Here is a 25,917-nt window from a genome sequence, read left to right on the forward strand (position 1 = left end):
CGAGGTCTCTGGGCACATAGTGGCGACTGGAATTGAGACCCCTGAATATAGTTAAGAGGTTTATACTAAAGACTGTAACAGCCCTGCCAAAGAGCCTGGAAAAAACCATGCACACCTGCCCTCCCCTGGACCTGGTGTGAGAATTTTATGTTATGTATGAGTCCAGGGTCCGGATTTACACCATTTGTATCTCCTAGAACCCTGAGTTAAGGAGCTCTCTCTAGAGGTTAGTGGAATTCCAATCCAGCAATGATGAAACCCTGCGGGATCCCCGCTGAAACAGACACAGGACTGCGGCACCGCAGGGCCAGGGCGGCAGGACAGGGACTCCAGAGATCCCCACGGGAGGGGGAAAAGTCTTATGAAGCTGAAGCCGAACTTACGACAAAAAAACCCCCAGATACCACGTAAGCAAGGTAAACCAGGATGAAGAAGCATTAGCAAATGCAGGCAGAAGATGCTGACAGTTATTAAACGGTTGACATGAATCAAGTCCCTAATGGAGATCAGGATGTACACGGCTTGCAGATTTTCTTTTCTGCATGCTCACTTATGTACTAGTTTTCTACAACACTTATTTTGTTGAGAAGACATTTTTAAGAACTATGTTTCATAGCAGAAAGCAGGTGTTTGGCCTGCTGTACTGCTGGGAGTTGCTAGAATATGAATTTCATGCAGCCAACCAAGAAATGTGCTCTCTCCCCGTTCTTCTCTGAGGCCAACACTCCTGTCATGGAGGACAGGCACTTTACAGGGGAGATGATTCTTTGCAGTGGAGGAGGAAATTTCCACAGCTCTCACTGGTACAGATTTAAAAGAGAAATGGAGTGTCTAACACACAGACTGACACATGGGTAGCTCACTCCGCCGCGCCGTTAGGCAGACGCATGGTATATGTGATTCTGGAGGGAAGAAGAGGCACCAGGGTGGCAGGCCTGGGTGTGAACAGCAGCGTCCTCCTTGTGTTTACTTTAAGCACTTGGTGATGAATGCAAACGTACCTGTGCTCAATAATATCACTTATAAATTATATGTAGTTTCAACTAAAATAAAAGACAAACTCCTGCAGAAACTGTGCATCTGAGAATCTTAAAAGAACTAGTAACTGATCAGCAAACAAGAAAATGGCAACGCTGACTTCTCATTCCTAGAATGAGCTCTTTGGAAGTATAATATAGGACACGTATGTAATCTTTTTACATTACACACACACACACACACACACATACACACACAGCAGACTCTTCTGCCCACAGAATTTTCCAGGCAAGAAAACTGGAGTGGGGTGCCATTTCCTACTCTAGGGGATCTTCCTGACCCAGGGATTGAACCCATATCTCTAGCGTCTCCTGCATTAGCAGGTGGATTCTTTACCACCAGCGTCACCTGGGAAGTCACGTGTAGTAGGCTAAGAATGTTTTAATGGTAGACAAGCATACCAAAAAGGACCTGGTGACCACCGCCCCAGACAACCAAGTCGCTTCAGTACTGAGAAACTGTGTCTAGCAGCTAGGAAATTATCCTGGCGACAAGTGGCCAGTGTCTCCTAAGAATGAGTCCTTTCAGAGCCTGAGCTCCAGACTAACGTGCTGGGGACATACGGACAGTGACAGCCTTTTGTTTCCCAGAGGTTGCACAGACGTATTACAACACTGGAGTCCTCTATCTCCTGGTAAGTTACACACGACGGAGGGCATACATGTGTGTGATATCTGCCCACGAGGATGAATACAGACACGAGAGCTCCCCAGAGGCTTTCTTTAAGGAAAAACAGGACAGTAGAACAAAGAGGGCTGCAGACAACATTTGGAGTAAAATATATCCATAAGAGGCATTTTAGGAACATGTGTGCGTTAACACCAGTTGTCTAAAAAGTCACAACAGCTGCAGCATGGATAACACGGGCTCTTTGCCACTGTCACTCCACTCTGCCTCTAACATTTAAGGAGGTAAGCGGCTGTTTATTATTATTGTAACTCTTGACTCTGTTCAGATACAGTTTAAAAAATTTTCAAATTTCAGTAAATTAACTATCTTGAGTTAACAAGTCACTCACGACATTTCACACAAATGACTAAAATCAAGACCAGGTCGTGACATCATGGCCTGGGCAGTGCTTCTTGGGGACGGGGTTAGTCACTGTTCGGTCCAAACTGGTTACAGGTGTAACGTGACGCTCATCACGTCCGCCTTCTGGATGACTGGCCCTTCACTTCAGCCACGTCTGACCACAAGCGGCCTCCTTGATTTTCCCCGGTGTGCACGATGAGCACGACTCTTTTCTGTGTGCAACCGCATTTTGAGACGTAACGCCTCATAGCAAGGGTCTGCAAACTGCAGCCTGTTTCCATATGGCCCGTGAACTGCAAATGGTTAGTGCTAGAGTAAAAAGTGAGCCGGAGTGACTGACAAGGGACTGCTGGGCGGCCTTGGGGTGTGAGGCTATGAGATGGTTTTTTTCATGCTGACATGGACTTCTGGAATGAGGCAGTGGCTTAGGGTCAACAGGAGAGGATATTTGAAATCGGGCTCTGTGAAAAACATTAAGGGCTCTGTATTCTCTTATCTGGAATATGTGTCTCAATGCTGTTTAAAGGAAGACAGAAAAAAGGCTACTTCTCCACATCAAAGAGGAACAGATAAGGGGTGGGAAGGACAGGAAACGAGAAACAAACGTTTCCGAGCCTGGAGCGTTCTATTGCACAGGAACACACGCATCTCTTACTTGCACACGTGTAGGCATCTTTGCTGGTGAAGGACTTCATGCACTGGTGGCAGCCAAAGGGACCCACAACGGAGATGGAACTGAACGCATGCCCGTTCACAGTCTTCTTGTCCTTCTCCTTCTCTTTAGAGTCTTTCTCCTTCTCCTTAATTTTATCTTTCTCTTTTTCCTTTTCCTGCCAAAGAAAACAATCGACATTACATTGTTAACTGAACACTGGAAGGCCTTCCCTTCTAGAAAGCTACTGGGCTACCTGTGGTCAACAGTGGCTGGTAAATGTTTTGAATCAAAGTTAGGAATGCTGTCCTGGACATAAAAAAATTTTTTTATTAAGTTGTGTGCATTCGAGTTGCATTAGAAAAACCTTAGGAGGACTGGGCAGGTTGAACAGTTTTGTCCCTGGCTTGAAAAGTCAAAGTGTTAGTCGCTCAGTTGTGTCTGACTCTTCGCAACCCCATGGACTGTAGCTTGCTAGGCTCCTCTGTCCATGGGATTCTCCAGGCATGAATACTGGAGTGGGCTGCCACTGCCTTCTCCAGGGGATCTTTCCAACCCAGGGATTGAATCCAGATCACCTGCACTGTAGATGGATTCTTTACCATCTGAGACACCAGGGAAGCTATGCCAATCAACACGTTCATTGCCTAGGGACCAGCATGGGTGCTGGGGGAGGAGGAGCCTGCGGTGGCCCTGGGGCCTCCCGAGACAGCCACGCTGAGCCCATGGGGGAAGCCAGCGCAGAGCCCAGTAGCAGGGCAGGGAGCAGAAGGAAGGATGCGATGGTTGTGAGACCAGCCTGAGGGAGAGATGATTGAGCAGCGTGAAAAATGACTCAAGGTTCCCCATGACTGCCTCCCACCCACCACATACCCTCAAGAGAGGGCACATATCTGATAACTGCCTCCCCTACTCTAGCCAGAAATATGAACTATCCCCCATATAGACATTTGCTGTTCTTACTAATTAATTTCAAGGTTCAGCTTTGGCGCAATTTTCAAACTGGAGGAGGAGGGGTTTAAACCCTAAAAACGCAAAGAAATACTAATGAGTGCTAGACCCTTGGTAAAATATCCAAGGCGGTCAGGGGCATTTCAGGTACACGCTACCCTTAGGAGATGAGGACTGTGTGGTCTAACCACACACTCTTCATAAAAAGGTCCTTCCAGACATGGTTAGACAGACACTTGGCTGGTTAATCAACAGCAAATGAATAACTTTCTTTCACACTAACTGGACCCTGAATTGCAATTTACAGAGGTAGGAGGAATGGATTTAGTAGTGGTCGTCATCACCAATGTTAGGGTACCCATTTTCCAGGGCATATAACAATACTATTGCTGTCATCCAAAACAATTCCTGAAAAAAGAGACGCTGAAGTTAGTGATCATGACAACTACCAAAGGTCTTGGATTTTCAATCAATGCTTTCTGTCTACATTATTTCATCTGATTCAATAACTCTGAAGTGAGTAGGGTGGGCGTTTATGCCTCCCATTTCCTAACTGAAAAGATAAATAACAAAGATAATAGCAGGCAAGAGTTGGAACAATCACTATGTGCCAAGCACTGCAGAAAGCAACTGACATGAAATTTCTCATTAACAACCCAATGGCGTGTAAGGACCAGCTCTGATTTCTGTGTAACACTCGAGGAGCCGAGGCTGAGAGATGGCTCATGTCATACACCAGTACCTGCCCAAGCTGGAGCTAACTTTCAGATCTGCTAACTGTAAAGCTCAGCTCTTGGTCACTGCATCCTACTGCCAAGGACTAGAGACGTTTGTGGACTCACAGAATGTCACACAGCAAATGATCTGCAGATAAAATCAGAAACCCAGGTCTTCTGACTGTATTCAGAACTCATCTGCTATCCTGAAATGGTGAATGTCTGCTAAATCTGTGATTCGCATAAAGTCCTTTGTTAATACCCTCTGAGCCACCAGGGAAGCCCCCTGTGTTAATAGCATGCATATGATAAAAATCTAAGAATCAAATTGCTACACTTTAGAACTATAAAAAACAACAGGAAAGGAAGGGAGGAAAAACAAACTACTTCACCTTATAAAACAGGAAACTGTTCTGAGTGAAAATTCGTTAACTGCTAAAGTATCTAAAACTAACAGAAATCAGTATGAAGAAACGGAGTTTTTCTAACAATTTTTCTCTGAACTAAATTTTGCTAAAGGCTTCTTATATACAAAATGTTAAACTGAAGAGCACCTGAGCTTTTTGCTCAAGAAAGCTAAAAAAGCTGCTCTGAGAGTTAAGAAAATCTGTAGGCAACTAGCTTACTCTCCCCCAAGCCTTGCTATGCTCTTCAAATCTGAACAGATAATCTCCCCATCCTTTGCGAGAACCCTGACCAGCTCCTCCAAGGATAAAAACAAAACAAAACAGACTCCACTGTGTCTGTCTCTGTTGATCGGAAGCTAGTGCTGTAAAGAAGTCAGGCGCTTACCTCCCCATGCCTTGGTCCTATGAATCTCACTGTTATGAGGGGTGCTTCATGAAAACGACCCCATTTTGCCGACATGATTCGACCCCCATGCCAGGAAATATGCTCTCACGGGAGGAGGGGCTCATGCCGGCGGGGCAGGGCCTGGCAATTTTGAGCTGCCATTAGAGCAACCACCAGAGAAACTGTAAGAGGAAGCTGGGGACTGGTGGAGAAAAGGAACGGGGGAGGGCTGAGGCTGCGGGTTTCCTCAAGACAAGCTTAACTATTTGCATGCTGCCGGAGCAGCCCGCCGCCCGGGCAGAGAGGACCCAGGGCGCGACGGGGGCAAACTCCCCTGCACACGCTGTGAGTGGGCAGTGCTTAAGTGGTGGGACGGGAGCCCTGGCAAAATGAGGCGGGTTTTTTCCCCAATGCTGCAAGTTAAGGAACACATCTATTTAAACAGATGTCCTCATTTTAAAAGCCATATGTTTCTAAAGAAAACTTTTTTGGTGAAGTCGCCTATGGAAAGGCAGTGATTGGCTGTTTTCTGAAGTTTGATTTTTCCAGGCTTATCTCCTGCCAAAATGCCTTAAACCTGTGTGCTGGGGAAATGGAAACTAGTAATATTTAACGGGAATAATGCAAGAGACAACTGCACTAGGATACAATGAGGGGAAATGATATTTTGATTCTTCTAAACCTACCATTTTAGACAAGTAATTACATTAAAAAAAAGAACTCTCTGGAAAACTGTAAAGTATACTATGATTAAGGAACTGAAGAAACAAGAGAGATGATGATATCTAACGTTGCTTTAAGTCTTGGCAAACACTACTTTACCCTAGTTAGCACCTCTGAGAGGCTAAGATGTTTAGTTCTGTTTTAGACACTTCACAGGAACTGGGAGGTGAAGTTGAATGTCTTGTCATGAAGCCGGGGAGTAGATTAACATCTATGCAGGAATCTAATCCTTGCATCCAAAAAGGCCTACTTCAAATCAGATTAAGAATTTGTCTCAAACATCTCTGACCATTTCCTACTCGTCTGCAAAGAGGAAAGCTTAGGAAAAAAAAAATCGATGTGACAGGATGGTTTAGAGAGGGCCACACCCCACTCCCTCTGTAATGAGGACATTTTATATACACACACACACACATATATATACTATGTGTGTGTGTCTGTTATGTTATGAGTCTGCAGCAAGCAGACTTACTTAGCAGGAAACAGTACTACTTCTTAAAGATACTAAAACACAAAAGCAGAAACTGCCGGCCAGTCTTCCTGTTTTATTTCCTGTTTAGGTTCTCCCTCTTTCATACACACACACGGCTCAACATATTTATCTATTAACTCATGCCAGTTAACGAGAATTCTTGAAAGGACCTATAAAGGATCAATACTCCATTTCCCCCAAATGCCTCATACTCACATGGCTACAGATACAAAAATATATATAGCGTATATTATGTTATACATACAGTATATTTTATAGAGAGTGCTTACACTAAAAAACTAGTGCTAACATCTGCAGTAGCGTTTCAATTTTTTAGGCATTATGGAGAAGTAACACTATTCAATGGGTAAGAAAATCAGTAGAGCCAGCATCATGACACGAAGAAAATATTCACTCATTTTTATGTTATCCTTTTAGAGAATCAAACATTTCTGAACGGAAAAGCCCTCCTGTGGATACAATGGCAAAGACAGACAACGTATTTAACGCAACCTAACATAAAATGTGGGGCTTCCCTGGTGGCTCAGTGGTAAAGATTCCCCTGCAATGCAGGAGATGTGGGTTTGATCCCTGGGTTAGGAAGATCCCCTAGAGAAAGAAATGGCAACCCATTCCAGTATTTTTGCCTGGGAAATCCCACGGACAGAGGAGATTGGTGGACTATGTAGTCCATGGGGTCACAAAAGAGTTGGACATGACTTAGTGACTAGACAACAATATCATCATAAAATGCATTTCTTCACCAATTCTCCTGTTTCTTACTATCTTTTGGTATATGGACAAAAGCTGAGCTATCCTTTGTGAGGACAAAACAATCTTATTTGAAGTAAGCTGGTAACAACAATCAAAGATGACACTTAAGCTTCTTAACACACAATAATGTGGCTAAAGGGGTGCCTACACCCCTGATAATGTGAAATGGATTGCAATCCAGGGTTACAGATTTGTAACTTTTGGAGAATTTCCATCGCTAGAGATAGCACTGGAGAAGGCAATGGCAACCCACTCCAGTGTTCTTGCCTGGAAAATCCCATGGATGGAGGAGCCTGATGGGCTGCCATCTATGAGGTCGCACAGAGTCGGACACAACTGAAGCGACTTAGCAGCAGCAGCAGCAAAGATAGCACAAGCTGCCAGAGACCAAATCTTGGGGTCAAGAGCCTGAAAGGGGAAGCAGTCTCATTGCAAAAGAGTGCAGTCACTCTGACAAAGAGAAGATGGGAGGTGAAGGGTCACCTGAAGACGCCCTGCTGCTGCTGACAGGCTGCACTTGCACACAAATTACCTTCTTTTTGCCTGCCCCTTTTCAGCCCTCTCCTAGCAAACTCCAGACTCCAGTCCTTTGAAATTATTTGAAAAAATTAAAGGAAAGAGACATTGTGCAGCTCACTCTTGCTGAAGAGTGAACATGAAATGAACAGTATTACTTGGTAGACGTCAGATCACGAGATATGACCTAGTCTGTGACCTGAAGCGTACTTCTCTGTGCCGCGGTTGGTAAAAGGAGACCGGTGCGAGATGCTTTTGAAGGTCAGGTCCCAGTTTCTGCGTTCAGTCTCACGTCGTTTCGTTCACACCTGCCTGTACTGCCTCCCCAAAGCCATCAGCGACGTATTCACTACTCTGCCCCTAAGCTGGTGTCACGAAGGAGATGGATGGAAAGGGGGGAATTCTCCACTTTACCCTGGTCTTCTGCTTAAAAGTTTGTTTGGAGAAAAGACTTCACGGTTTAAAACCAAAATAAAAGGCAAGAGAAACACTTGAAATCATCCGAACAGATGGTAAAAGTCGTCCAGGTAAAGACCGTGTGCTTTGGTTCCTCCAGAGGCCCGTCGGCACCTGGCAGAATGCTGACTCCATTCAAACACACTTGGCCCATTAACACTGCTCTTTCAAGGAGGCCTTCTTCTGTTGATGCCTGCCAGCGGCCACGCCAGCTGATAAGACAGACACGGCTCTATTTTCAGCCCTGCTGCCACACAAAGAATAATAAGTGTCCTGCCCTCTTTAACCTTAACTGTTTTGAATTATAAAACAAGACTAAGCATGAGGTTAACGCTTAAATATGAGACCATTCCAGAAACACAGATTGCTAGACTCTTCATGAGTCTTCTAGTTTGCCTACTTTCTGTTCATTCTGCACCTGGGCAGGTGAAATGAGGAGAAAATGTAATTGTGATGGCAGGTTTTCTGGAAAAATCTGAGTGATGACCAAACCTAGTATTCGCTCAAAGGAAAGAGATCTTACCTCATTTAAAAACTTAGAAATTATGTACCTGAGTGTATGCATATAACACACAGATATATAGTGATTCCCATGCAAGAAGTCCTTAAGTGAGTCTCAGTTTCTTTCCTCCTTATGTTGTTGGAGGTCAGGTGGGTGAATAGAGTGTAGGAAAGTGAGAGGCAGAGAGTTTTCCTCACTGATTTGAAACATAATCTTCCTGTTTAGCAATGGGAATTAGTATAAGAAAGTTAACTCTGTTTTTTTCCTTTCTAAAAATATATTTAAAAAATATTAGAAGAGTATTTATCTCTATGTGGGATTATTACAGGTACTTTTTATTCCTGGTTTTTTCCCAGATGAGGTACCTTACTCCTAATAAAGGGAGATAATATCTACCTTACAATGTGTGCAAATGATTAAATCAGACAATACATGGGAAGCTCTCAGCATACAGTAAAAATTCAATTAGTAGTGTTATCTCTTATGGCTGTTTTTCTTGCTGTTAGTTTTCCTCAGATATTAGCTTCCTGGAGCCAGCATCTGTCAACTCAATTCCACAGGACCCCATCATGTAGTTAGTTTCCGGCTGTGTGCTGTGCCCGGAGCCTACGGAGGGCTGGCTGAGGGGTCACACAGAAACCCCACAACAGTACTCACCTTGCTCTTTTTACTGCTGGACATTTTGTTCTTGATGTAGCTGAACGTACGACTGACTTTGGTTCCACTCTTTATTTCAAAATCTTTCTTGGGGCTTTGTGGCAGGAAATTAAAGTTCTCTTCTGTTATACTAAATAGAAAACAGAAGAGTTTTTAAAAAGATTACAGAAGTTGGTTTTTTAAAAATTAAAACACTCTACATATAATTCTTTGTAACCATGATTGTCAGGTATTATTCTGGCTACAAGTTACAGCCAACTTACATGCTAACGTGCAAATGGGCAAAGGAGTAAGGGTGGCCAGAGGCTGCTAAATGGTTTTATATAATCATATCAACCCAACAACAGAGCATACCACAGTGCTCACGTCCTATTGCGAAAACTTGGCTAAATTTTCTATGTCAGTTATTAGTGTTTCACTAATGGGTTTTCAGGGATCTGATGCTAATTTTTGATTAGAATTAATGATTAATTAGTCATTAATTACTTTATCTGAAATTGCTTAACCTAAAACAGCACCCATTGTATAAACGTCTTTGCATTTAACAGGTGTCTAAAAAGAAACCCACAGATGCAAACCAAGGAGTTTTTATGACTGAATGCATATACAAGTTCCCTCATAGCAGAGATCACACCTTTTCTTTAGGTTTCTGGCACACTGGACCGTCAATATGTGAATTCAGTTAAGCACGATTTAAGGAGACAATATATTGCATGGTAGGTATAACGGGCACTGTGTGCAGAAAGAGCTACTGGAGGAGTTTCAGAGACCTGGAGGTACTGGTCTACTTGCTTATGACACCTGTGTCCTAAGCCCATCCATGATGGGCATCTCCAGACCCTGGGAAACTCACAAAGGCTGAGTTCCTCAAACAATGCTGGGCCCTTGTACACACTATCATTTGTGTATACATACAACTACGTAGAACTGTTACATAATACATCATCTATTATATAGAAACCTATTCAAACTACTTTTCCTAGGGTCCCAGAACAGTTATGCTAGAAGTTTTCCATGGAAAACTAGTGTTTGCCTCGAGGGCTTCTGTGAGAGCAGAGACAAGTAGGACCACATGGGTCCTGTTCAGTAGCTCAAGTCTATTTATATTTAAAATACTGCTTGGAATATAAAGCAGTCTGTTACTAAGACAAAGGGGAAATGAAAACTGCTCTAGAAAGAACAAAGAGTAAGCAGAATTTGACGTAAGTGAAAACAAGAGGACTCATATCGAGAGAGTTCTGGATTACTGGGTCACAACTGATGCCTTTGCAAAAAGAAGGCAATTTATAAGACACTGCAGGGCAACAGTGAGAACCCCAATTATGCTTAAGATTGAATATTTAATCTCATAAGCTTGAAAAGTAGAATATAAAAATAAACAATGAGTCAAAATAGCAATCTCTAGGCTGTTGTTAAAAACTAAGTCATAAACAAACAAACAAACAAAAAACTAAGTCAGTTCCCTGGACAGAGGTGTGTACTGACTGAACCTATACAGAAGAAAATAGCTTTAAAGCTTGCAAGGGCTAAGTAGGCAGCAATACTGCATGAATACCGATACACACACACACCGTGAAACAAAATGTTCTTAGACTTAGAAATTAAAAACTGCCATAAGCAAAGAGTGCAAAGTTCATAAAGTTAATATAAGTGTATCCTATGTGACTAAGTGCAACCAATAATCTTTATCTATAGGATGCTATAAAGAATAAAAGTAGAAAACTATTCAGGACATAAATTAAAAAACCAATATTCCAAATTTATCAATCAAGGAAGTAAAATTCCAGTAAGTTCAATTAACTTATTTTTGCATAAATGCGTTAAGACATTTCAGATTTCCTTCATTTTATCTGGAGAAAAGGAGTAGCAAAATAAATGTATATCGTACCTCCCAGTCAGATTAGAGCTGGTGCTGTGGAAGGGCCGTGAACCTGGAAAACAAGAATGGCAGGATAAAAGTTAGAACAAAAGCATTTTACATGGATAACAGATAAAATGCTTAGTGTTTTTATGACTGACACAGATAAAGCAAAAAATAGCCTCTGAAAGCCAGTGTGGGGTGCTTTTCCTTCTGAGGGTTTACTACACTTGACCTTAGCCAAAAGGCCGAGAAGCGATCCTTCTGAGGGTTTAGAAGAAGGAAAAATTAAAAATGAAACCCTCAAATTAGAACTGGAAATTGGCAGCAATTGGGAGTGAATTTCTCATGGGGAAAATTTCTTTTAATCCAGGATTCAAGTAACCAAAGAAACCCCAAAATGAAACAATGAAAATGCTCAAATGTATGTTTAATTTCTGTTCTTATGAAGGTTCATCAGAGTCCATAGGCCATCTTTCTGAGATGCTGTCAGAGAAGGAATATACAACAGGAAATGACATGTCATTTTCTGTATGCTGTTAATTTTGTATTCATATATTTCTACACTAAAAGTCAAGCTAATATATGCCTGACATTTTCCTGAGCATGCCTAGAAATGGATTAGTGAACAGGAAAGAGCATTAGACTCAACTTATAAGGTTTAGGGTTTGCCACTAATTTGGGGTGAGATCTCTGATTTCATTTCTTCATCTCTGAAATAAGGAAGATAAAACAGATGCTAAGGGTCTTTCTAGCTTGATACTGATAAAATGAGTAGGGCACATATATTTTTCCTCCTTCCATAACTATCAGACCATAAACTGAAATGAGTCATTACATCAACAGCCAAGTCAGACAGGGTATTAACTGGAATAAATAAAGAAGTAATGATACCATTATTTTATCTATGACATGTTAATAGAGGTTAACCTACTTTAGGACTCAGATGAGAGAGAGGCCGCAATCACACAGTGGCAAGTGGTTTCCAAGTTTTAGGAGATCAGGTATAGAAACACCTTCTGTGTGTGATTCCAGGTAGACAAAGGGTGCTCTGTGTAACTACTGTTATTATGTGGACAAAACACACCTTTCCCCTTGACATTACTGAAACTTCGATTTGATAGAGGTATGAAAAATGTTCCACTATCAAATTATCAACATTTGAAACTCTTAAAAACTCCCAAATTGTTTCAGATTTTGAATAGAAATGCAAAGCTGAAGTCATTACTAACATAGAGCCAACAGGTGTAAATAATGCATTAGAAACTTAAAAATGAATTCAAAGGCTTCAAAAGATCGCTTTTATAGCTTTTCCTTTTACTTTTTTGGGGTTTTCCTTCTATTTCACTTATGATGCACAATAACAACAGCCAGAAGAGAGAGGAAGAGGAAGAGGAAGAATAAGATCTGGGATCTATCTTTCAGTTCTGCATGATCTGGTGAGAACACCAGCATTTAAAGCTCAGAATGCCTTCATTTACCTAAATAAAAATTAAGAGTGTGGTTTAGATTGGGGGCTTTAAAACTTTTACACTTAAGGAGCCCCGAATGATACAAGCACCATCAAGTTCTCTCAGGCTGCCAGGATTCTGCTGTACATGTGATCAGTTACCTAGTAAGTTACCACCTCAGTAATATGAACAAAGTAAGAATAAAACTCATAAAGAAAAACCCCAACCAGCAGAGAGCCTGGCCAAGAATAAGCTCCCAGAAGGTTTCTGTCAAATAAACTAAGAACTCAACAAATACGTGATACAAATACTGTGAGAATCTGTAACTCCTATAAGGATTTCCAACTTTTTTGTTGCTAAAAGATACTTCAATTCATTTTAATTCATTTACTATGACCTCTCAGGTATGGTTCTGAAAACAGTGACTAATTCACCAATGTTTCTAAAATAAATGCTTCTGACATTCCTGAAGTGTCAAGTTTTCAGAGCATCTAAGAACATGATATAACCAACGTTACTTCCATGACATAATTACAGACAGAAGCAAAGAAATCTGTCACTGAATTTAGCCTATTAAGTACTATTGCAAGTAAATAGCATATTTCAACGAGCCTTTTTCTGTTTTAAGGCATGAAACAACCTGCAGACCTAATACAGTAACATTCCAGGACTGGAACTGTTAGACGGACATAGTATTTTTAAAAGTGTGTTCCATGGAACACTTGTCTCCTGAGACGTCATACATTGTCTTGCACATACTATGGTTTACCTGGTTAATACATTTTGGAATCACAGCATATTGAACACTACCTTCAAAACTCACAAGATACACATAAGCCTTTGAAATCTGCTTAAAATAGTTTCCTAAATTTATATGTTTGAGAACCAACTCTTCCCCCGCCATTTCTCTTATCTCCCTACCCCATAATTTTCACTGTATTTTTGAGATTAAGGAACACATTTTGAGGAATGCTGGACATTTGATTCAAGGGTTTCTTTGAGCTTCTATTCTCTGTGATGACATTATGTTGGATTAACTGAGTAACCAGAGCTGATTAACTGCATAACTGGTAATAATTTTATATTAGTGGTAGAAGAAACACTACTGGAAACTTAGTTTTATTTGCCATGCTAACCTATTTCCAAGCATATTACAAATACTTTGAGATGAAACAGCCTTGAGAATTTGGAAAAACTCAAAAGTTGTAGAAGAAAAAAGTTTGACAGTGACTTTTAAATGTCACAGATGGACATCTAGGTATCTGTCCCATGAGACAACTTCCGTCCTGTGACAACTGGTATGGAGTGAAAATCTTATATGCCTATACCAAAGGCCGTTTACTTGTGAAAAAGTATTGAACATATAAGAACTTCATTTGTGCCTAAGCCACTTTCCTTTAAGAACAATGCAAAAATGTCACCCTGAACTTGATATTGCTAAATATTAAATTTTATTTATTTTTTATTTTTCTGCCTTTTTTTCATTTATTTTTATTAGTTGGAGGCTAATTACTTTACTAAATACTAAATTTTAATATTTAAGTATTAAATACTGCTCAAACTTAGGATCAGCAAACGGCGCTGAACAAGCATGCTGAATCATATTTATAACTGCCTGAGACTAATTTGATTTATATGAAAACAATTCATTATTTAGCTTTATATAGCAAGTAGTTTCTCCATTAATAACAGCAATACTGGAATCGTCTAGAAATCTCATACAACTGTAAAGAGTAATTTTCATGGCGGTCAGGATTCATTTCCTCTCCGAGTTTACTAAAACTAATACTAAACTAGATTATTAAGTAATGATATAATAATCTGAAACCTACAGTGTAGTGAAAGGATTGAAAAGTAAAAGTTCCAAAGGAACTTCTTCCACCCAATTAATTCATGTGGTTTAATCTCACAGAAAAGATATTCTTAAAGAAATGGTCTGGGGCAGTTCCCTGGTGGCCTAGAGGCTGGGATTCGAGCTTTCATGGCCATGGCCTGGATTCAGCTTCTGGCTGGAGAACTGAGATCCCACAAGTCATGCAGCACGGCATCCCTGCCCCGCCAACAAACAAATAAAAAACTGACAAAGACACGGGGGCGGGGGGGGGGGGGGTGCCGGGGGGGATGCGTCGAGAAGAAAAAAGTTTGACAGTGACTTTTAAAGGTCACAGATGGACATCTAGGTATCTGTCCCATGAGACAAAAGAGGGGAAACAATGACAGTGACATTTACAGGACTGAATGGAACGTTTTGAGAAGTTAGCACACAGCATTACAAAAGGCACAAGGCGGGGTGGGAGCCCCTTACGCCTTTGCAGGTATCTCTGTTCTGAGACGATGTCTCAGGCCCTGGAACTGGGTCACTGGATCAGTCAACATTGGTGGTGTACAAGACAAAAACTTTATAATTTTATCCAAATTCATTTTCAAAGCAAAGCATGAAAGCAAATGATTCAGCAGTGGTGACATGCAAGAGGATTAAAGCCCCCCAGTCTCTTAGTACCAAGCCTACGGCATTTTCAGCACTGGTCAGGCCCTGGAGAGCAGCCACTGGACCCCAAAGTTGCTTACTTACTATGCAACTCCTCCTCCTCATCACTGGAGTAAGAAGAGCCAAGAGAAAAGAGAGTTTTAGACTTAAGGAGGAGAGGTGAGACGCTGACGGAGAGCGAGATCCGCCGTGCTGGCCGCCTCTGCTGCTGGGCTGAGGAACAGGTTGACAGAAGACATTAGCGCCTGCGGATCACACCAAAACAAAGACACGGTGCCGAGAACCATGTCACTGGCCTGAAGGATGCCAGGGAGGCTGTCTAGGCCTCTAGGTGTCATGTATTCACATTTTCACCTTTCTTTTTCAATATGCAGAATGGTAATGCGACTTAAGAAAATGCATCCAACAAAGATGTACTTTTTAGGCTGTGAAAACAGGAAGTGTGCTACTTTTCACAGCCATCATTTACAGCCGGAGTGTTTTTTTTTTTTTTTCCCCCCTTCAAGGTAAGGAAACGCCTGGCATGGTGGTGTTCCTCGGGATTCTCTATTGGCTCTCTTGCCGCCTACCCCAAACCTCCTCATTCACTGTCGCCTCTTCAGGTACAATCTGCAGGTGATACAGTGATGACTCACAGCTTTCTATTTTCAAGTCTGGTCTGTCCTTTGAATTCAAGCCTCATTCATCTCACTGCCTACCTGTGGGCAGACATCCCACAGCAGCTCAAACTCAACAAGCACATACACCAACTCAGGCCCTTCCTCCAGAATCGTTCCTCCTCTACTCTTTCCTTTGGTGAATGGTACCTAACATCTAACTCATCACACAGGACAGAAACCTGGACACCACCCTTCAATCCTTTTATCGTCTCTCACTCAGCGCTTTTAATTCTGTCTTCTAGAATTCTCTGAAGATCAACTTCTTCTCTACTGCCACTGGTTCGCGCCTGCTTCAGGCCAGCACCTGCTCTCATCAGAGCTCTGCAAGAGCCTTCTACTCACCTACCAGCCTCTCCTTCCCAACACGATCTTCAGTGAGGTCTCTCTGCAGTGTCAGAATCAATCAGTTGACTTAACAAAAATCACTCCATTGCCCTCAAACAAGAAGCCCAGAGTCCTCAGTCTAGCTTTCCACCTGCTAACAAACCCAGTGATTTCCCAGTGATTTCCTCTTGGTCTTGACTTTGGTATCACTTCTCCCCAGGGCTTCCCTGGTGGCTCAGACGGTAAAGAATCCGCCTGCATCGGGAGACCTGGGTTCGTTCCCTGGGTTGGGAAGATCCCCTGGAGGAGGGCATGGCAACCCACTCCAGTATTCTTGCCTGGAGAATCCCCATGGACAGAGGAGCCTGCTGGGCAACAGTCCAAAGAGTCGCAAAGAGTCAGATACGACTGAAGCGACTTGGCATGGTCCCCAGTTAGGCTTCTCTGACCCCTCAAGTCTGGGGTTTCTAAGCACCCAATGTTTCTTTCAACTGCCGCATGTATCATCATCTGCTACACTCAACTGTTCTCATGTCCTTGAGCTGAAGTCTGGTGAGAAAAGGAATCGTTTCTGGAAGGTCATGCCTCTCCTTCCGCTGTCTCACCTGGTGCCTAGCAAAGGACAAGTTCTTAACTATTGACTAATTTAACAAACGAATAAATGAATTTCCTTTTGTCAGGCTTTCTGTAAGGTCAACATCCTAAATAAAATGAAAGAAAAAACCCTGTACCTATCCAGCACAGCAGACACTCCACCCTAGATAAATGCCGCGTGATGGCAGACCACAGAGTAGAGCCACGGCTCCTAACAAAGAACGCCTGCCACGAATTCACGTGCATTGGCTTTTCCAGCAGTGACAGTCCAGTGCAAAGGTAAGATACCATTTTAATGTGTGTTCTACAGTATTCCCAAATGTGAAGCATATATAAGAAATGAAAATAACCTCTCTTAATTACCCAAATCTCAGAGTATCCCCTTCTTCTGTCACACGATCATGGACCATAAAGAAAAACCTACTTGTAAGAATAAGGAGTATCTTCAACATGTATGGAAAGAATATGTTCTGCTAACACAGGGATTCAGTTTTAAAATGCACTAAAACTTAATGACCATGAATATATTCCAGCCTCATAATTTAATCAGAAGGCCAATATCAAAAGTCAATCTGGGGATTTCCCTGGTGGTCCAGCAGTTGAGAGTCTGCCTTGCAATGCAGGGACGCGGGTTTGACCCCTGGTTGGGGAACTAGGATCCCAACTGCTGAGGAGCTTATAAGTCTACACGCCACAACAAAAGATCCTGCTTGCTGCCTGAGACCCGACGCAGTCATAAACACATTTTTTAAAAAGCCAATTTGCCTGACCGAATTTCTGTTCTGATGAATTTGTCAAATGTTATCTTCTCCAAATAGAACTACCCTAAGCAAGTAAATGTATTCCAATAAAGTCTCCTCCCACTGACCAGTTAGGAGAGAGACTAAGTACAGAAAGCAGAGATAAAATACCCTCATTGGCACCGCTGTCCAGCTGCCCAGAGGCCCACTCTGATCTTTGGTCATGTGGGTCACTTCGTGTTGAAGATCTGGTGCATTTTATACATCAAGTGCCACAGTTTGGTTCTTAAGACCCACTCCGCTTTCGTGGTCAATTACAAGTGAGCGCTACCATCAAAGCATGCCCAGGAACTTGGCCAACTCACCCACCCCGAGTGAAGGTCTGAGAATGATCCCAAGGACAAGTGCCACCTGGGGAGACTGTTCTCTGTGATAACAAGCCATGTGAGATGAAGGGCAAAATGAAGCCTCAGTAAGCAGCCCAGGAGGTTTCCTGGTCCAGGGGTATCACTCTCCTCTGAAATTACCACCACTGGCACGCTCAGCAGTGCACGCGTGTGTGCATGCTAAGTTGCTTTAGTCGTGCCTCCTCCCAGCCCGATGGACTGTAGCCCGCTAGGCTCCTCTGCCCATGGGATTCTCAAGAATACTGGAGTGGGTTGCCATGCCCTCCTCCAAGGGATCTTCCCAACCCAAGGATTGAACCCGAATCAATCCCACAGTTTATTGTCTGTAAGCATCTTCTGGGTGCAAGCAGTGACAAGTTTAAAAATACAGACTTGTGAAGGGATTGTCTGTAATAACCGCCTTATTCTGTGTATGCAAAAATAAAGTTTATTCTTAAGTTCTGATGAGAAACCATCAGTCTCCTGGCAAGCTGGGAGTCTACACTCAACCCGAGGCTGTGAACACATTTCCTGGAGCGGCTTCTCAGAGGGCAGTGTCCCGCCAGTTTGGGAATAATGCCGAGTCTGTCTGTTTTTCTAATCTGGCCAGTGACCCAAGGACAGTCCAGGCAACAGTTTAGTGGACATTTGCAGAAAAGCTCAAATGGTAACAGCTGGGAAAGGCTGTGGGAAAAGTTGCTAACTTCCTTCAAGAGAGAATCTAGAACACAAGTAAGAGCTGGGAAGTAGTGAGAGAACGCTGAGTTTAGAAGTATTAATATACTGTACTGAGACAAGAGGTTTGTAAGACACAGCCACTTAAAGACAAAGGAGGGACCATATTCTCGTTTCTTCACCACTGCTTAGACTCTGGTCAGAGAAAAACGGGCTCTTACACTGCTGGACGATGAACACCCTCATTCCATAGTGACAACAAATGCCTCCCACAAGCCAGGAAACAGGCTAGTGCAAATTTAAAATAAATACACATTTAAGCCCTACCCCATTATTAGCCCTGCTGAACAGTTCAAGGACGTGAGGTCACACAGCCACTAAGTGTGCTTACCATAAAGCATTCGTTAAAATACCTGAAGTGTTCCACACACTTCAGGCTTCAAAACCACTGGGTAGGTTTTAATTCTGATACTTTCAACAGGGAAGACCATGACCAAAGGTGAATCATGCAGAGTATTTAAGAGATCTGGAGTGAAAATTTGCGTGTGTGGCAAAAACCAAGAACCATCCAGTTACCCTGAGGCTTAGAGGCATAGCATGCAAGAGAGAAGTTCTATAAGCCTTCTGTTTAACAGCCAGAATTTTTATATCAGCCAAAAAAAGTATGTTTCCAGAGCAGAATAATAAAAAAAAAAAGGTCGGGAAATTAATTCAACTGTACGTGAGGAGGGACTTAAGAGAAATACTGCCATTAAGAGTGGATAAGCCCTCCAATTATAGCCTGTGCTCACTTAGGGAAGTAGTCAGGGCCAGTTCATCATTCAAAGCCACATGAAATGTACATTAGAAATCAGAATGAGTGGCCTCCACTTTGATGAAAGGGTTGAACTCTCTCGCTCCAAGCTCTATGCATGATGGCCACCGGCCACAGAGCTCGGTCCCCCTCGGGGAGGGACAGCCACCGGTCACGGAGCTTGGACCCCTCGGGGAGGGACAGCCACCGGCCACGGAGCTGAGTCCCCCTCGGGGAGGGACGGCCACCGGCCACGGAGCTGGGTCCCCCTCGGGGAGGAACGGCCACTGGCCACGGAGCTGGGTCCCCCCGCCGGGAGCTCAGGTGCCTGGACCCCACAACAAGATGAGCCAGAGTTCCTGGTGCTCCAGGACTGAGCTTGCTGGAGGGGAGCTGCACCACTCAGAGTGTCTGGCTAGCAACTGAAAGCAAGTTAAAAACCATCTTGCTTTTTGGAGGAAAAATAAGAAGAGTGTGTGTCACCGAACACTGGCCACTGGCCACCTTCTGGTGGTTCTGGGTGGCTAGTGCTATAGAGATGCAGGCCCTCCCCCAGCCCCGGGAGGAGGGACGTGGGTCCAAAGCCACTATAAACTGTTCTGTTGTAATAATGTCCCTTCCATACCAGCAGAACCACTCGCCCAAAGCCAAGTCAAAAGCAAACACAGATCCAGACAGAAACAGTAACAACTACTTCAGTCACAACTCTGTGAGTCTGTACCTATTATCTTGGAGAATAAGTCACTATAAGGCACCTTTATTCCAACAGGCCAGGTTGATACTTGAACTACTAATCATATTAAAATGAGAATGAAGTTAATACAATCATCCATTTATGCCTTAATGCCACTGCAGACATTAAAAAGATGAGGCCTCCAGTAAGTCATGAATTGAGACAACATCCCATTACCACAGGGCAGCTACTTCTGTCCTCAACTCAATTTTAAGATGAGTTTTGTATCAGGAGATGGTGAAGAAAAAACAGAAACACCAGGAGGGTTTTATACCCTTTATTTCAGCTTCCTGAATACATGATCTCTCAGCAAAGAATGTAATGTACAATACTCTCTCTGATGAGAATTTGAATCTTGGTATCAAGATCCCACACTGCAACTACTCAGGAAAAAAAAATCTATTTTGAAAATAAAAAAAAAATTGGGGCTTCCCAAAGACACCTGTCTGTGGCAAACATATGGATCCAATTCAAGTGTATTTTTGAGCATCTCTGATTTACAAACACTCTGGGCCTGTAGCGTAACTTTCATAGCTCATCGATCTTCAACCTGTATACAGTTTCAGTATATCGTATTTGGCGGTAATCCTTTTGGCATTTTCTTCACTAAAAATGTATCTCAGTCTCTCTCTGTCCTTCATGAGCTTGACATTTTTGAAAAGCTCAGGGAACTAGTATTGGATAATGTTTGGGTTATCTGTACTATGGTAATACAAAACAGTGTCTTTGACAAAAGAGCATTATATGTGCAACTTACTTTCCTGTGTTTCAGAAATCTTTAAGGAAAGTGATAAAGTCAGGGAAGGGAGCAAGATGGATAAAACAAGTGTTAAAATAACACTTTGGAGGGTCCAGGTGAAGACTATGTGCTGTTAGTGCTGTTTTTTGCAACAATTTTAAAAACCAGAAATTATTTCAAAATAGAGTTTGAAAAAATAATGTTGGTCAGGTTTAGGCCCAAGAATACAATGAATTTAATGTGTTAAGGAGATTTTTATGTAGTAAAAGGAGAAAGGTCTCCAAACTGAATTCTGTGTCACCTTTTCTGTAAATGATCAGTCATTCATTCAGGGGAAGAGTCAGGCAAATGCTGTAAGGCAATGTCACAGGGTCTTAAAGCGAAAAAAATAAACGAAAGGGAAAATGTTCTGAATATATTTAATGGAAAAAAGTAGCATACTCACTGTCCAACCCAGAATGGCTGATTGTCGTTAATGAGAAGGATTTTGTCAGTGGAGAAGAAATGGCTGATGTACAGTAATTAAATCCCTGTTGTTTAGATCTGTGACATGTCTGTGAAAGAAATAAAGGTAAAACAGTTCTCAGTTCATGCTCTTATATTTCTAGGTTAGTACAAAACTTGACATTCCGACTCAGCAGAAGGAAGTAAGGCAGTACACAGAGGAAAAGACCACAAGCTTTGTAGGCCACAAAACAGCTGCTCAACTTCAGAGAAGCAATCGAGCTTTTCTGAGCCTCAGTGTTCTTATCTGTAAAATGGGAACAGTTAGAGTATCTACTGCTTATGGACATTTCGTATCCCTCCTAAGAGGGACATGTAAGGATGTCTCAAACTTCGTAAGCACTTAATACACATCTACTGAATGCACAGTCAGATAAAAATAACTTCACTGGAAATATCAGACTATGTATAGTGCTTGCCTTTTGAAAATTTAAATATCATGTACAGATATAATAGGATACCAGCAATATCATTCTGGGTCATGAATGGATGTAAGAGTTGGACTGTGAAGAAAGCTGAGCGCCGAAAAATTGATGCTTTTGAACTGTGGTGTTGGAGAAGACTCTTGAGAGTCCCTTGGACTGCAAGGAGATCCAACCAGTCCATACTAAAGGAGATCAGTCCTGGGTGTTCATTGGAAGGACTGATGCCGAAGCTGAAACTCCAGTACTCTGACCACCTCATGTGAAGAGCTGACTCATTGGAAAAGACCCTGATGCTGGGAGGGACTGGGGGCAGGAGGAGAAGGGGACAACAGAGGATGAGATGGCTGGATGGCATCACTGACTTGATGGGCATGAGTCTGAGTAAACTCTGGGAGTTGGTGATGGACAGGGAGGCCTGGCGTGCTGCGATTCATGGGGTTGCAAAGAGCTGGACACGACTGAGCGACTGAACTGAACTGAACTGAATATCATTCTGATGTTAAAGAGTTAGAAACAGAGATACAAATAGAAAAGGTTTTAAGATCACAAGCAAAGTAGGCTCTGCATCTGGATAGAAACCTAAATCGTTTTCACTTCCTCTTCTGAGATTAAACAGATTATATGCAAACATGTGGATGACTGCAACTCCCTTCGTAAATTCACAGCCACTTCAGGGCTGTGTAATCAGACCCACTGCAGAAGATCCTGCAACAAAACCCATTTCCGGTGACGGTGGGACTCCTCTTGTTTTGCTTGGAGAGAGGCCATCCTAATTGCTAAGTAACTTTAATTACCATAAATCCATTCCCTTCCTAGCAGCCTGAAATCTGTATGTGCTGAAAGGGAAGCAATGAAAATCCGTTACTAGGGTGAACTTGACTCAGTTACACCAAAGACTTCTCATTATTTAGAGCATGTTCCACGGGTAACCATGGAGTCTGAGACAAACAGTTGCTATGTTTCGAATACAACGGTGAGGTCTGCAAAATGACGTCAGCTGAAAGGCAGAGACCTTCAGCAGGAAGCTGGCTGCTGGCGACTTGCGCGCATCAGAGATACAAGCGGCTCAAACATCCACTCTGAGGCTGCACACGCGACGGAAGGCGGGTGAGCAGAGCCCCTGGCAGGCTGAGCACCGCCGGCAGGGTCAGCGCTTCATCTCGGCAGACTCAGCAAGGCCACTCACACAGACGGCCACCACTCAGACTCCCAGGGGCGTCAGTGCAGGAGAAGGCCATCGCATAAACACGATGAAGGAAACTGCCTCATCAAATGGCATCTACTTCAAAGTAACAGTGAGACTGAAAGTCTGCCATTCTGAGTTTAGTACTGTTCAGCTAGGAGCCAGTTATGGGGCCTTAGGCAAGTCACTTAAATGGGCTTGACTTTCTCACACACAAAGGCTTAAGCAGATTTTGAGGGGATTTACTGGCTCTAAGTAAACTCAAGTTTCGGTATTTTACCTGGTCCTACAAGTGATTTCCAAAGGACTCTCTACACATAAAATGCAACATGTTTTTCAGACGAACTTGTCAGAGATGCTCTCTGTAGTCACCAAATTTATTGTTTCCTATTTTCCCCTCTTTTCCTGTTACCACTGGGCTGAATAAATAGACACCATCTACTTTAATAACTATATTCTCCATATTCTTGTTATTTTTCTTAACTTCCAAGAAGCCACTAAGAGGGGACAAAAGGAGGCAAAATTCCTTTAGGCCTTCAATTTCATTTCCCTTAGACCTTCACATGACCATAATTAATATATTCATTACTAAGGTAATCACCTAGTGCTAGATTTAAAATATTTGGTCACATCATTGCTACATAGCAGGATGTAATAAAAAACTAGATTTCTACACAAAACCTTGGTCACTGATTCGAAGAACAGATTGTTTAAATTTCTGTTTGTTTAGTTTGAAACGATGCCTTATACTTCTACCTAAAATGAAAGTCACCTACTCAGAGACTGGCGTTTTAACTTTTTTGTTTAATTAGAAAAAATTTCACTTTGAAGTGTATCCCAGAATACTCTCAGAAGTTCATCCAGGTGTTAGTTTTAAAATTAATACCTTCTTAATTTTAAAAGTTTGCTTTGCTGAAATATTTAAATCTATGCAGATTAACGATATTCTTTAATTAGCATTGGGCTTCTCTGATAGTTCATTTGGTAAAGAATCTGCCTGCAACGCAAGAGACCCCAGTTCAATTCCTTGGTTGGGAAGACGTGCTGGAGAAGGGATAGGCTACCCACTCCAGTATTCTTGGGCTTCCCTTGTGGCTCAGCTGGTAAAGAATTTACGTGCAATGCAGGAGACCTGGCTTTGATCCCTGGGTTGGGAAGATCCCCTGGAGAAGGGAAGGGCTACCCACACCAGTATTCTGGCCTGGAGAATTCCATGGACTGTATAGTCCATGGGATCGCAAAGAATCGGACATGACTGAGCGACTTTCATTTTCAAGTAGCATTAAGTGCTAGAAACTGCTGTTTGCAACACTGAGTATGTGCGTAATTATACTACTAACCTTATGTGAACATTAAGTCTTGCCTTCTTTGTTCCTAATATGAGGAGGTATTCAGAGAAAAGAAACCAATCTCTGCCCCTCCAAATTAGCAACACACACCTCTCTCAGCCTTACCTGCTGATTAAACATTCCATGTTCCCTCTGGCCTGATTCAAGATCCTCTTCTGAGAGCGACACCAGAGAGTCACCCCTTTCCTGGCCACTGAAAGGGTGCCTGAGTTCTTTGGTGTTTGAAGAGTTTCCTTCGAGAGATGAGGACGGCTTGTTTCCAATACCAGCTCCTCCTGTCAAGCCTTCTAGACTGAAACTGAACACAAGACACGACAGTTAATTTATTCTGAGACTCAGAAAGGCAGGAGGGAACAAAGCCCCTGCACTTGTGTCTCCCCTGCCTGTAACTTTCTGTCACCCGGAAAAACCGTCTGCAAGGGCCTGGCCAAATGAGTGCCCCCTACCCTTCCCCCTGGATCTTGGTCGGCTGAGAAATATAAAAAAACCTCATTCAATTTACTCAAATGTTGAACTACTTCAAGCCATTTTCTCAGACATTTTTCAATATACCATATGGATAGATCATATTATCTATTGATCTTTTATTTATGTTTTTTTTTAACCCTTGATCTGATGTGATCAATTTTTGTCAGAATCTGAAGCCTGCCGAAGCCAAAGAATTAAATGGCACAGAGAAAATACGAACATTAAGTGAGCTTCTGGAGAAAAATAGGCAAGATCCAGACTTGCCCTTGCAGCTGTCAAGTGGACCTTTGTAACTTCACATTCGACTACAATCCAGGTAACACTTGTAACTTCACGTTCCACGACAGTCTAGGTGACCTTTGTAACTTCACAGGCATGCGTCCAGCCCAGAAACCCCACATCACACAGGCGCGTTACCATCTGTGCACACCTGCCCCGACAAGCACCGCTCTGGCAGGCTTCCTGAGAATGGTTAGTTGCAGACAGGCACACGGGACACCATAAAGGGCAAAAGTTGAAAAGTTACGGTGTCTAAGAGAGGTTTAATTTCTTTTTCCTTGATACTGACAAAGTGGGAGAAAAAAAGCAAACTTAAGGTTTGGTATTGAAAATGGGATCCCTGGAACAAAGACTGTGGTTTGCAGAGTGAAAGGCATTTTCTGTGAGGAGGAGGCTATAGAGAGAGGTTGGCCAGCTTTCATCCTTGGGGATGCTAGCCAGAATAAATCACGTGTGTTACCACTGGATCTCAGAATGCAGGGGGAGAGCACCACACCTTCAGTTACAAGCATGTGGAGTTGTATTTGAAGGCATAATGAAGCTCTTCGTTATCTCTGGCTCAAAGTTAACTGCTACAAAAAAAGTTCACGTATGCCGGTCTAGAAGGATTTCTATTTGCCCTTTTTCCTATGAATCACTTATTATGAACTGAAACCATATGCCTCTATAAATTAAACAATGGATTTTATTCTGATTTCAATATGATGATAGAAATCATGACTAACTCCTAGCAAATGTCTCTGTAAAACTCATTTTCAGTAGCAAGGGTAAGAAGACAGACTAACTGAAGAAGAAATTTAGTTTTCTGTTATGAATTATTTCTAAAGCCTGAGAAAGCCAGATCCTATGCTTACCACAACACTTAATCCTGAAAGTGATTAAATCTGGCAGCTTAGTTGCGAGAACAACATGTAATGCTGAGCAATCTGTGAGCTTAGAAACTAAAGCGATGACTGGATTTGGAAGCGTAATTAAGAAATGACTGCAT

General features: G+C 42.6%; 1 protein-coding gene across 13 annotated transcripts in view; it reads right to left on the minus strand.

The window, feature by feature from the left end:
- Positions 1 to 25,917, minus strand: part of AKAP13 (A-kinase anchoring protein 13) — a 312,448-nt gene that overhangs the window by 48,486 nt on the left and 238,045 nt on the right. For 10 of the 13 annotated variants that reach the window (XM_043489653.1, XM_043489650.1, XM_043489649.1 and 7 more), the window contains 6 exons: positions 24,288 to 24,480; positions 21,167 to 21,275; positions 15,163 to 15,291; positions 11,170 to 11,212; positions 9,282 to 9,411; positions 2,726 to 2,900 (listed from right to left, as the gene is read on the minus strand). In XM_043489653.1, the coding sequence (XP_043345588.1) occupies positions 2,726 to 2,900; positions 9,282 to 9,411; positions 11,170 to 11,212; positions 15,163 to 15,291; positions 21,167 to 21,275; positions 24,288 to 24,480 (779 nt within the window). The remainder of the gene's footprint in view (positions 1 to 2,725; positions 2,901 to 9,281; positions 9,412 to 11,169; positions 11,213 to 15,162; positions 15,292 to 21,166; positions 21,276 to 24,287; positions 24,481 to 25,917) is intronic. The other 3 variants (XM_043489656.1, XM_043489655.1, XM_043489659.1) reach the window with 1 other exon arrangement.

This window comes from Cervus canadensis, chromosome 17, assembly GCF_019320065.1.
Source record: "Cervus canadensis isolate Bull #8, Minnesota chromosome 17, ASM1932006v1, whole genome shotgun sequence".
Taxonomy (NCBI): Eukaryota; Metazoa; Chordata; class Mammalia; order Artiodactyla; family Cervidae; genus Cervus; species Cervus canadensis.